This window comes from Osmerus eperlanus, chromosome 12 (genome assembly GCF_963692335.1).
Source record: "Osmerus eperlanus chromosome 12, fOsmEpe2.1, whole genome shotgun sequence".
Taxonomy (NCBI): domain Eukaryota; kingdom Metazoa; phylum Chordata; class Actinopteri; order Osmeriformes; family Osmeridae; genus Osmerus; species Osmerus eperlanus.
In genome coordinates, this window is record NC_085029.1 from 5413269 (window position 1) to 5427161 (window position 13893).

Here is a 13893-nt window from a genome sequence, read left to right on the forward strand (position 1 = left end):
GAAAGACAATATGGCGGATGAAATGGAAGAAAAAACCTTGGAAGCTTGGCTGCAGATAATTTTTGCGATGTGTTTCAAACACTGGAAAAGGCTAATGCCCTACACGTGCCTTGTTGTGGTACTTTAAGCATGTTTGTGTGGGCACGGGTTATGCGGCAGAAAAATGTCAAGTGAGTCCGGGAGTACAACGGTACTTAGGAATGGTTCGCTTGACCCGATGTTAGTTTCCTCAAGGATCACAATGACTCTTGCTTAGAGACTTGTTGCTCTTGTGATTAGTGGTAACTGATTTAAATTTTGTACTCGCTGTGATATATTGCTTTATTATTGTTGCTTGCTTTTTCCACAGGTACACTTGCACTTATAGCGGTTCATGTTGTTTAATTGTAACTTGTTTAACTACATGCTCTTATGGTTCTTCCCTTTGGCACTTACTTTGGTTGTTCACAATGTGTGCTTCATGTTTTGGCTACTCGCAATGTTTTTGTGGCTATCTTGTTGTTATGATCAGTGACCTATGCACTTTGTAAAGCTCTCTCTTGGAAGTCGCTTTGGATAAAAGCGTCTGCTAAATGAATAAATGTAAATGTAAGTGAGTAAGCTCTCATTTGGTCCTTTTGGACTGTAAGACAGTAAAACCCTTCATGGTTACTGCATATATTAGGGGAACTGTGGATGTTTGTGACTGGCCACTGGTGCTAAGTCTGTCATCAACCGTCACCCACTATTTTTAAACATGTGAATAGAGGATGTGCACACAACTGCACCTCTAAGTGAGTGAATCAACACTGAATAATGTCACGTTCCAGAGCCCAGGGACAAACTTGCAGGTCTTACCCCCTTACCTCTTATTTACCTTGATTCATACATACATTTATTTGCTATTAGACTTTTGACTAGCATTTTATTTCAGAATTTGTTAACACATTTAATAGTTAGTCACTTATAAATAGATTGAGAAGCTATTACACTATTTAAAGTTCATTTCTAAATGGTTAAGTTGGTGGTTTCACAATGCATTTGTTTAGAGATAATTAAACAAGTGGTTCATAGATAGAAAATTAAACAACAAAGAAAAAAGAAAGGACCCAAATATGTTATGTTTAACCGTTTCGATAATTAATCAATTAATTAATTGATTGTACGATTATGTTATCAACAATAAGGTGTGATCACACTATTGAGTAGTGACAAGTGTGATATTTGTCTAGCTCTGTGTAGGAAAGAGCGGGGAACAAGTGGGAGAAGCAGACACGTACAGTATAAGATGTCTGCGGGGTAAAGAATGCGTCACTGGATTAGTGCCTGAGAATCTGCTCCAGCCTCTCTTCCACTGTGCCACATACTAGACGTCTCCAAAAGGGTATTTGGTTAACCTCCCTACCCAAAGCCCTCCGCATGATACAGCTCAACCTTGTCTCTCTACCGGGATGAATAGCGAAAAGAGAGCCTCTGTTTTTCTGTTCTTCTTGGTCCATTTCTTCTTGGGTAGGTATTTTTTTTAAATTTTGGTGTCCTTTTATGCGATGGTTAGGAGTTAATGCCTGACAGTATTATCTTGTCACTATAACATTAATCCTATCACCCCATGTCTTACCCCATCTCGTTATGTGAGTGTAGTATCTATAAGTAAGTAGGACGGTACTTACTGTATTTGCTTGTGTGGTATTGATACTGTATAGACCTTATATATGGCCCCTAAGGACTGTACACACTCTTCTCTTTACAGTATCTGTCCTATTGGCAAGTGAGTTCAATAATTACTGAATCAATATCGTAGTAAAATATAGTTATACTTAAAATATGACATTGGTACAATATATATGATATGACTAATTTTGTTTATCATCAGGGCAATTAGACTTTGCACCTTATTTTTTCGATAATGGACCTAGCAGTTCGAATGGCAACATGGCTTTGTTCAGCATCTCGGAGGATACACCAATTGGTTAGTATATTTTTATTCAGAGATTTGTAATTCAAAGATTATGTTTAAATGCTTTGTACACCAAGTTTACATATGAAAAGTAATAGCGGCACTGAGCATATTATTATTGTAATGCCTTCCAGATTGGGACATACAGTAAGAAAACAAAGGAGAGCAGTGAAACAGCCAGACTCCTTCACATACTGTTAAATATGTTGTCACTAAATAGTCAATACACATCTATACAAGGTTATTCTTGACTACTGTAGATATAGCGGGTTTAGTGAAAACTCTAAATTGACTCAGAATTGATGGAAACCTTGGGTTTACGATTTCAAAGAGCCAATTCAGCGTTTCTCTGAGTCAGTTACTACGGCAACATACTCCATGAAGCTAAACTGCTCGCCAGGAGGTTTTACTCAACTAACCCTGAGTTTGTCCTACTCTTTAACTGAAACCTGCTATCTGAATGTGTCAGATATGGTGTGTCTTTTTCTCGAAGAAACAGTTAATTTGGAAACACAAATACTGCAGAAATCCCTGTCAGGAGATAGACATGTGATAAGACCCTGATTGGATGTTTATCATTCCCTGATGAATATAATTGAGCATTACCGTTTTTATTAACAATCAATCTAGCTCTATCATTTATCTGAACAATATTCTCAGCCATATCCAGTGCTTGACATAAAAAATGTTGCTCGCCAGCCACTGTGGCTAGTGGTTTTCCAAAGTTACTAGCCACTCAGTAATTTCATTAGCCACAATTTTGTTGTTGGGAAATTAAGTTTTATTTGATTAAAGTTGACTACGGTTTGCTACAATTTACTTGAATAACTAGTTTTACAATCCTTTCACATGTAGTTTTACAATCCTTTCACAAGATTACATAAAATGTAGTAGGCCTACAAAATATATGAACTAAACTGAATATATGAACTAAACTAAACTGAAAAAACAAAACAAAAAACTCCTTTGTCAACTTAAATATTTAAAAACAACATCATTAATCAATTCCGATTCCCAAATGTCCAACAAACAAATGTTTATCTTATATTGTATGTTTGTGTATGTGTGAAAGTGAGAATGAATGTTGAAATGCGTGTCTCACGGTCGATACGTGAGGCTTGAAAACCCTGCAATGAGTTTATTATTTTAGATGTGTTTTGAGAAGACTAGCCTATACAACAGGGTTGCAAGCTTTTCAAAAAACCTTGGAGTGAGATTTGGTGGGGCTGTCACAGTTTTACAGTGAACCTGGCTCCACCCGTGCAGGGTTTAGATCTCGGCACAAGGCAACACAGAAGACTAGTAGAGGCAAAAATATATTTTATTATTTAGTAAAAACAAGTATCTCCGGCCCCCCTCAGCCAAATTAGCAACCGGTGCGTCGAAACCCTCCCTCTCCCGTTCCACCCCGTGACAGGGCCAACCAAAATGTCGCTGCGCAACCCAACCCAGCCCCGAAACGAGATTTCACGGGTGTTCCGTGTTCGCGCGTTGTGAGCGTGTTGCTTCACTCTGTGTATTTGCGCCTCGTTCATTACTCGTTACAACGTTAGCAGAACTACTTGGTTGTTTCCTTCTCAGCGTGAGAAATACAATGTGTGGCGTGAGAGCGTGTACATTGGTTTAAATGCGTAAGAGTTGGCAGCCCTGCTACACAAAAAAAAAAAATAGAGATATATAGAAGTCCACCCGCCAAAGTGGCTAGTAAGACTGACTGCTTTACCCGCCACAGTCAAATTCTACCCGCATTTGGCGGGTGGGCGGGTGCTAATGTCATGCCCTGGCCATGTCATATCATTCATATGACACAACATGGACATTCTCTCAGTGTAGAACACATTTTTTGTGTTGCACTTTTTTACAAACGTGATTTTTTTTTGCACTTTGTGTAAAGTTTTTTATATAACATCGGTGACGCTGAGAATATTTCGAAGGCAATCGTCTGTCAAAGTGTCAAAAGTGACTGTGACTTTTTCCCATTGGCTATAATGGATGTCAGATTTGTCCAGTAAGTACACATTTTGAGACTTGTATGTATAAAAGCATTTAGTTTCAAATGGACAAAATGTTATACTGGTAGTGTGGAGATGGCTGACAGTTAAAAAAGGTTTTTAATTGGAGAACATTTATAAAATGTAGCCACTGAATGGTGTTTAATTAAGCTCAACATCACAATTGCTAGTATTTCAATTATACCATAACGGTTTGAAGTCTATTTTTATATTTGGGTGTGCTCAAGCCTTCGGCGAGAGCACAACCTTTGTTGTCTCACATATATATTTATTTATTATTTATTGTTTATTTTCGCCCCCCTAAAACTCAGTCAATATTTGGCCTACATAGACAACGTAGGTGTCAAAAGTTTCGTCTTGGTAGCGATTGAGTTGCTTGTATTGGAATTTACGTTCCGTTGCATGGTTTAGGCTGAAGTTAAGTTTTTGTGGCGAAAAGTGAAGCTAACGGTGGCTAATTTGCTAGCCACAGTCACTGACGTTACTAACGTCACTACGTCACTAACGTCACGAAAACACGCGTGACTACCTTTGGCAGAACATTCGTTTCGCATCTGTTAACTTGGGGGATAGCTAGGCTAACTATAGCTTTACTGCAAGGCAGCTGCAGAAACGCCACAAGCAAAGAGGCCAGGGTGATAACTATTTACTCATTTTACTTTGTGATATGACACACAATTGTGATGTGTAATGTACAGTATAAGCTGATATTATTAAGGAAGTACATCTACTTTCGGAAACAGTAGTCTACTATTTCACTGAAGTATTAGCATCATGACATTAGCCTGTGTTGCCCGGGCAACACATACTACAGTGGTCTATGATGTAGCGTTATCTGTTTTCAATCGTTAAAATAAACATTCCTCACATATACATTTTCGTTGTAGGATTTATTATGACATTAGATTACAAGTAAACGATTTGTGAGTGAATTACCTGTGGTTTCAATCCAGTGTATCACTGCAACGCTGTAGCCTACGCGAGACACTACAAAAACATCTACACAGCTGTAGGAAGTCAAACGGCGACAGAACATGTTCGGCACTCCCCTTACTTAAATCAAAAGTCTATCTAACCACTAACCTGAACTTCATTGCCACAGCCTAAACTTTGTCAATCTGTTCATGAAAATAATTAATTTCAGCCTAAACCGTACAACGGAACGTTAAATCCAATTCAACCAACGCAATAGCTACCGAGACGAACACAGCAGTAGTCTAGTACTGTACCGTAGTAGTACAATTTACCGGGGCAGCTTCTCCACGCAGGGCTATATCGCATTTTGCGTTGTTACTGACAATGATCGCTACCAGTGAGCTTTTTATGAATGAGCGATTTTCCACTAAATAAATGTCAAGCTTATTTACGTTTTTGGGGGCATATTTTCAGTTAGCAGATGGTACTGTTTGAATCGCGATTCCATCTTCTACTGCCGGTAACGTCGTAGAATAATCTTCAAAGGGGGTTCTTTATTCATGAATGAATGCAATATGAGTAGGCTAAATGCCTGAAAATATCACGAGAAGGGAAAACTTAAAAGGACGTTTAAGTCTTAGAGATTAGGTCAATTTGTACACCGGTCTGCCAAATTTATTCGTTTTGATTCAACGATGAGGCTGCCTCTTGCAGGGGAAATGAGAAGACATCTATTTCATTCTACACTTCACTCGTATTTTCAGTTGTAAATGAGCAGCAAAAAAAAATGCTTTTAAATCTATGTAATCTTTATAAATAATAAGTATGCATTTTTATATAAAATACAGAAATATCAGTTGTAAAAATGTCATTAAAAAACTGACCCCTGTCCAACCGACGCAAGCAAGCACACCCTACAATTTCCCCAGAAATTGTACCCTCTCTAGTTCATCTTCAGTTACTGCTAATTGCGTTTGGTGCCTGCTGGTTTGCACCTAAATAAATGTAAAACATTTTATAATGCACGCACACACAATTAAATGTTGAGTAAGTGGACCACTCAGGATGTCAATTTTTTCACTCGGTCAGCACTCAAGTTCTTTTGATGCTGCTGGTGGTATTGCCTTTTTCATAAATATTAGTTAATATCAGGGTTTTTCCTGGGTCAAAATGGGTCTTCGGTGCTCCAAAAAAAAAAAAACTAAACCTATATTTCGGAACACCTGTTCCGAAATATAGGTTTAGTTTCGGCGGGTGCAAAACACCTGGGAATAAATACATTGATTAGAAAAAAATATATATATATACATATATTATTATTTTTTTGGAGCACCGAAGACCCATTTTGACCCAGGAAAAACCCTGATATTAACTAATATTTATGAAAAAGGCAATACCACCGACCGCAGCATCAAAAGAACTTGAGTGCTGACCGAGTGAAAAAATTGACATCCTGAGTGGTCCACTTACTCAACATTTAATTGTGTGTGCGTGCATTATAAAATGTTTTACATTTATTTAGGTGCAAACCAGCAGGCACCAAACGCAATAAGCAGTAACTGAAGATGAAATATAAAAATAGACTTCAAACCGTTATGGTATAATTGCAATACTAGCAATTGTGATGTTGAGCTTAATTAAACACCATTCAGTGGCTACATTTTATAAATGTTCTCCAATTAAAAACCTTTTTTAACTGTCAGCCATCTCCACACTACCAGTATAACATTTTGTCCATTTGAAACTAAATGCTTTTATACATACAAGTCTCAAAATGTGTACTCAGCAGCGGCCTTAAGCATCTGGGGGCCCGTTTCAATAACTAATATGGGGTCCTACCCACATAAAACATAAACATAATAGAGCAGAAAAAGCAAGGATTCCTGTTGGTTTGCATCAATGGTATATTATTTTATTACGTGCACTTTCAGCTTCAAGAACAGGGCAGCTCAACATAGAAATAATCCAACCTTATTTGATTAAAACGATATACAATTATACAGCGTTTTACGTTGGAATAAGCCTCGCCCTTTCACGCACGGCAACTTCACTGCTTAATTGATTAGCGCAGTATATTTTCAGCTGAAAATATATTGCCCAAAACAGCTCAAACATCCCCTCAACTTGAATTATTTAACAAAAGCAAATAAGAAAAATAGTGACTGAAACTGAACCGAACTTATCATAAGTAGAGCTACAACGATGGGCTCCACGTTATTTTAGCACCGTGGACATGCAGCTCACTGGGCGCACCGCTGCTGTCGCCGGTAGGGTTAACGTTAGCTCTACAAATGCTGGACAAAAGAAAGAGGTCACTTTTGGTAGACTGGATAAGGCTTTTCTTTTGCTGTCCAATATCTTTCGTTTTTCAGCACCACTGGCATATGTACGTTTCATTTCTTTTCCTGCTCAAAACTAACATTTTAACCTTCAGATCACTTAAGCCGGTCGCGGGGGCGCTAAACGTCGCCATGGTAATCGCGAGTTCGACCAATCAGAGATATGAGTCAGTGTTGTGTTGCTTAGGATTGTGGGTAATGTAGTATTTCAACAGAAGATCGCAACTAACAAGGGCCGGGCGTTCTAAGAGAACGCTCTTAGAACGCTCCTAAGAAGCTCTTAGCGTTTAGAGCTTCTTAACGAATCTGGGAAACCCGGCCAAGGTTGATTTCATACGGACTTGTGGCTTTTATAGGAGCAGAAACTTTCGTTTCACAACCTCGTAGCTCGTGGTCAGTTTACCTTGGATGGTTCAGACATTATGGCTGGCAATCAATATCCTACGGAGAAAATTAATGGGATTTTTGCTGGTCTGTTGGGGCCCCCCTTGGAGGGCGGGGCCCGTTTCAATTGAAACGGGTGAAACATAGGTAAGGCCGCGTCTGTGTGTACTTACTGGACAAATCTGACATCCATTATAGCCAATGGGAAAAAGTAGACCTAGAGATAAGAGTTGGAGTTTAGCTAGTATTTATCTAAGTTTTATTACAGTCGTTATTTAATATTTTATATATAGTAGCCCAATCGTTTTTGATAGTTGTTATTTAGATAGTGTATATTAGCTTGTGAATTTTTTGCGTAAGAATAGTTTAATATTATATGTAGTTTAATAAATCGTTTTCGATTAGTATTTTTAGTGTCATTTATTGTAGGTATTTTATTGTATATTGTAGTTAGATTAGTTTTAGCGTTAGTTACAGATAGATAGAGCTAACTAGAGCTAGGTTTGTACGGTACGGTAGCTGACCAAGACCAACAATCAGGTGAGACTACACTGGTGTATGTAGTTGTACATGTAAATGTTAAGTATTTACGGTTGATGTGGATATGAAAGATAAAAGGTATGAATAGGATTTTTCTTACTATAGTTAACTATTTGTAAGGTCAGGTTCCCAATGCTAATGTGACAGTTATAACCTCGGAGCTAACGGCTACGCAATTGCGCGAGCGAATGAACAAGCTAGAGCTAGCGAGCTGGGTGTCAACGTTAGAGCTGACGTATTCATCAGCCTTACTTACTGGCGGTAACCTTCAAATACACGACATCATGATACCCGATAAACGAATATTTATGTGACAATGGCACCATTAATCTACACCAAGCATATCCTTCTGTATGAAACAACTTAGCTAATGTAATATTGCACATATTTTCATCCTATTTCCCCTAAAACAATAGAGTTAGGCTACTTAAAGACACCTTACACTCATAAAGTATGTTCTAAATGGCATAAATGCTGCCAATTAATAATTGACGTAACAACTTATTGTAGCTAAATGGTCCTGATTTCTGATACCGGTCCGTGGCGGCAGAAATTTAGCCATAGAGGAAACACTGCACTATATATTCCAGTTTAAGAATACCAATGGAGGCTGCGTTGGAAATCCTAAATCAAACTTTTGTCAGCATTTTGAGTGGAAATTTAATTTGCATTTTCTACAGGTGTATTTGTGCACGTCGGGCTGGCACTCGCAGCGGAACGACAGTTTACTGGCCGCTCTGTCCATTTGCGCACCTCACAGTTACGTATTGATCAGACAAGAAGACACGCTTATCAACTCGATTACTATTGATAAAAACAGAACGAGGGTTCGGCTGTAGCCTACTTGAAACATACTATTGAGAACATATTCGCTGACATGCATTGCACGCGTGATGAACACAGCTTTTTTTCTTTTCTTCCTCGCTGACTTTTTTTTTGCCTTTGGCGCTCGGGATTTGTCATTGGCGCTCGGGAAAATGGCTTTGGCGCGCGCCAAAATTTTCTCTATGCAGGAAAAACCCTGCATATTCGGTCATTCAGTCATTAATATTTCTAATTCCAATCAGGAGAAATAGGCGGTTGCCATGATTAATAGTGTTATCTGTGTTCCATTAACGAGGGCTTTTTATATCCTCATGCACGACCTTTACTGAGGGTTAATTAGACTCAAGAGTCAACTGAACTAATTATTACCACCTGTTCTGAAACTTTCAACTCTGAGTTTGGCTGCTCAGTCAGTCAATCCAGAGTTGTGGTTTGAACTCAGTATGTTAACCCTACTTTGTGAAATAACACCAGACTGTATAGTGTATGCATGTCAATTATCAAAACAATATACTCAACACATTCTCATGTGCTACAGGAACACATGTATATGTTCTGAATGGTACAGACCCAGAGGGGGATGAAGTACAATATGGGCTGGATTTTGAAAAGGGCTCTACAGAATACTTCAAAGTGGACCCTAAGTCAGGATATGTGACCCTAATCGAGGAACTAGATAGAGAGGTGAGTACAAAACAGTGCAGACTGAGGATGTGTGTAACAGCAATGTAATCATGTGTCCTATGGTTTGCCTAAACACCTTTTGGGGGGGATGGTTTCAGGAACAAGATGAACTTTCAGTGTTTGTCTGCATAACTGATGGTCGGAATAAGGTAAGCTTTATTGACAAACAGAATATATTGTCCACAAAAGGCTAAATATTGTCTGAGATTAATTTGTCATCTTCTCTTCTACAGGTTATTGAGACAATAAGGGTGTTTGTCACTGACTCCAATGATGAGCGACCAGAGTTCCAAAATATGCCTTTTGTCATTGCTATCCCAGAGGTTTGTGTTAAATCTTCTAGTGACAGCTTTGCTTCACCACAGTATGTTTCTGAATATATTATTGAATTAACCTTGGAATGACCTTGAATGTTAATGTCATCTATAGGACACTCTCCCTGGAAGTAGCATATACAAAGTGCAGGCAGTGGATAAGGACATGGGTTCAGGAGGCAGTGTGTCCTACTACTTACAGGTGACAATCATGGCTATTACAGTCACACTGTTCACAGGCTTGCTCTAACTTTCGGTTGGTATTTAGATATGTGTGTTTATCAAGCATAAAAAACCTGTGTGAAGAAAATGATTAATTGACAGTGCATTTAGCTGTGCATATTTAATTTACACATCAGCAAGGTAATGAAGGCTTAGTCAAAGCTTAGGTTGGCAAATGTACACATGACAACTGGGAACATACATGCTATCCATTTAGTAATAGACACCTAAAACCTCACAAACAAGCAAACACCAGCAATATGAAGGACAGTTTTGCTAAATAAATGTGCTGTTGTTATTGCAATTACTTAAATGCAGGGAAGGTTATGTTGAGAAACACTGACATATTTTCTGAAATAAGATTCACATCCTGATAGCAACCAATACATCTAAAGGTTTGACAGTAATATGAAATAAATCCAATATCTGTAGGCGTCGCAGGACTGTAATAAAGGTAATTAAGGTCGGACTGGCACTAATGATTGGATGGCATTAGGACCGAATGCAATGATTGGACAGGCTATATGTCTGTCTGTAGGTAATCCCAGCATTAGTCAGGCAGCGTGTTCATATTTGGAGGATTGGCTTTTAAGAGAGGGGGTGGGATATTTTAGTTTGAATCCTTTCAAACTGAAGCAAAAATTGCTTGGTTAGCAAAATGGACCTATTCTGCCTTTAATTAGGATTCCTCCGTCAGGAGGAATCTATTTTAATTGTTGGTACTATTATTAGGGTTCCTCCGGTAGGAGGGAACCTATTGTTTTTGTAAGTATTCTCATTAGGGTTCCTCTGGTAGGAGGAAACATTGTTTTTGTTAGTATTCTTATTAAAAATGTTCCTCTTCTCCGCTAAATGGCTCAATAGCTCAAAAAGTCCTCGACACGATTTTTTCAAATTTGGCCCAATGATACAACAGGTCACTCACTACTCCCAGACGGCTAGTGGCCCACGTACGCCCATAGGTGGCGCTATAAGCGACGCCCAAAGTCTAAGTGATTTCCCCAGCGCCCCATTACTCCAAAATGCCTGAAAATTGGTATACTTGCCTTATTTCTCATTGGGAACAAAAAAGCCTCAAGGACCCACAAGGTCCGCCATGATGGATTTTCCTGTACGGCAACATTTTGCAAAGACCTTCAAAGTCGATCACCTCTTAAAAAAAGGTCAAATTGACTTGAAATTTTTTACAGATAAGTATCATTGATGTATTTAAAAACGTTACTTAAGACAGTTGAATCAAATACAAAATGGCTGAAAGAAGTGTATCTATGTAAATTTCCACATTGCCTCAATTTATTTGTGTCAATAAATCAAATATAATTTTGACTGATGGTTTTTCAAACCTAATAGGCTTTAAGGTGACACCCCCCCCCCTGAAGTACCCTGCAAAGTTTCACCTTGATATGTGAAAATATGACTGAAATACAGCTGTTTGAGCTTGGACCAAATCTGACAATGCTTGCCATTGGAGAAATGTCTTTTTTTATCCAGTTATTGAACATGGCAAAGTCCAGGCTCAATGGCTCAATTGGATGAGATGTTGTGCTGGTAAACGAAGGGTTGTTGATTCAAAACCAGTCAAAGGCAAAACAATTTTTGACAGAACGGTTTCTAGTCTTCCGGTCAATCTTCCGATTGTAAAACATAGCAATGAGTGTTTATTTGAGCCCTTTACAACAGTCCAAACACTGTTTAGCGAGACTGTTTAAACCACTGCAAAACAAGCCAGGTTCACCACGTAGCTAGCTACTTGTAGTCTACGCATGGTAGTGTCAGATTCACAATCAAGTTAGCTCAAATGAAGTATATTGATTGTTCAGGTGGATCCCTTGCCTGTTGCACAAATTCATTTCAGTTACCTAAGCCAGGACACATCGCCACTGATGCTAGGCATGATTTGAAATTCCCTTCAATGACAAGTTATGGCACCCAAACAACCTTTTTTACTCGCGCTGCTCATTCTTATTCTTACTCTTATTTTTATATATATTTAATTTTATATTTAAATTGTTGTATTCTTAGAATGTTTAGTTCTTAAAAATAGTTAAACTTTTGTACTTTTACTTAATTTAAGTTTCGTATATGTTTAGTGTTTTGCACCTCCCTGCCACAGTTAATTCCATGTTTGTATAACATGCATGGCGAATAAAACGAATTCTGATTCTAAAGCACTTCGAGTAAGCTATTCTTTACAGCAGCAACCCAGTCATCCCGTTGTCCTGTTTTTATGTCCCATATATAAATAGGACTAAATTACAGCTGTTTGATCTTTAACCAAATCTGACAATGCTTGCCATTGGAGAAATGTCTTATTTTCTGATACAAAAACTGAACAAGTAAATGTCTAAGTCTCTGAATGGCTTAGTAGGATGAGATGCGGTGCTGATGTGCGACGGGTGGTGGGTTCTAATCCAGTCAGAGGTATAAACATATGAGAGAAATTACAGTTTCAAGTCTTCTGGTTAATCCCAGTGTAACTATCTATGTCAATTTTACAACATTTTGCCATTTTGAAGGAGGAATCCGCCATTGTCAAGTCTGTATCATTGGTTCTACACTGGTGGCAACATCTCTATGTTGTTTCAGAGTTCGCCCACCACCAAGTTCACCATTGACGGCCACAGTGGGGTCCTTCGAATCAAACCCGGAGAGACCCTGGACTATGAGACCACGCCAACACACTTTATGACTGTGATCGCCAAGGTGAGTCGGGGATATCATTCCTCTCCCTGGTTCAGTTGGCGAGGGGGGGGGGGGTGGCAGGGGGCAAGTCCTATGCCTAAATGATTAATTACATGAAGGGCCTGCAAACAGATGCTTTTGAAAAAAGCTTAGTAATCTGCATGCAGAAGTAGCACTTATGTTTGTGGTCCTTCTAAATCTGTAATAATAGTGACAGGTGCTGGTATTTTGGTCCTCAAGTTGGTCATGGTAATTTTATAATTTTTTACTAATTTTGAAAGTCCTTATTGTAAGCTTTCAAATTATGTGTCATTTATTGTTGAAAATAGACAAAAAAGATATGCTACCTTAAACTAACATGAACTTTTCACACTTTTTAATGGGTGGAAACACTAGTAGATTAACTCCACCTACAACCACTCCCCCACTAGACTACCTGTCATTATCAGCCTGTGGGGTTGTCAGCTAACCCTCAAGAAACAAACTTGCATAGCTGACTTGTTAAAATTGCTAAATGTTGGTAATTTACTTTCATCACAAACGTAAGTTCCATAAAATGTGGTAATTGTAGCTTAGGCTTTAAAGCCTAATATGTTAAGGGAAAATGTGTATTTTATGTGTAATATGTGTTTTCAAGCCAACAGTCAGCCAACATTTTGCACAATTGTAATGTGATTCTTGACAGACAAAATATATAAATTATTCATAAATTATCAAAGAAATTACACCAAGAACAAAAGTGCTTTTCAAAGAGAATAAAACAGCAGTGGCGATGTAGTGCCCTGTAAATTAAGTACATTTGAAATAAGACTTGTTCTGAGGTGCTGTGAACTTTGGTAGAAGACGGCATATGATGTTTTGTGCCTCATCAGAACAGAATTCTCCAATCTTCCCAAAAATATATTTATGCCTAACCATGTCCAGTCTACGGAAGCGTATTGCATTCATACAAAAATAAGAATAATTCTTCTCTGGAGAAAAATCTTGCAATTCTAACTGCATATCACAGAATTAGGGGAAAATATCTCAGAATTATGAGA

General features: G+C 38.4%; 1 protein-coding gene across 2 annotated transcripts in view; it reads left to right on the forward strand.

The window, feature by feature from the left end:
- Nucleotides 1–1323: 1323 nt before the first annotated feature.
- The window catches only part of LOC134031204 (cadherin-related family member 1), a 29779-nt gene continuing 17209 nt past the window's right edge, over nucleotides 1324–13893 (forward strand). Inside the window, exons 1-8 of one of the 2 annotated variants that reach the window (XM_062474742.1) lie at nucleotides 1324–1488; nucleotides 1730–1747; nucleotides 1853–1948; nucleotides 9490–9635; nucleotides 9734–9784; nucleotides 9869–9958; nucleotides 10065–10151; nucleotides 12758–12874. In XM_062474742.1, the coding sequence (XP_062330726.1) occupies nucleotides 1431–1488; nucleotides 1730–1747; nucleotides 1853–1948; nucleotides 9490–9635; nucleotides 9734–9784; nucleotides 9869–9958; nucleotides 10065–10151; nucleotides 12758–12874 (663 nt within the window). In that variant the 5' untranslated portion in view covers nucleotides 1324–1430. The remainder of the gene's footprint in view (nucleotides 1489–1729; nucleotides 1748–1852; nucleotides 1949–9489; nucleotides 9636–9733; nucleotides 9785–9868; nucleotides 9959–10064; nucleotides 10152–12757; nucleotides 12875–13893) is intronic. The other variant, XM_062474741.1, reaches the window with a different exon arrangement.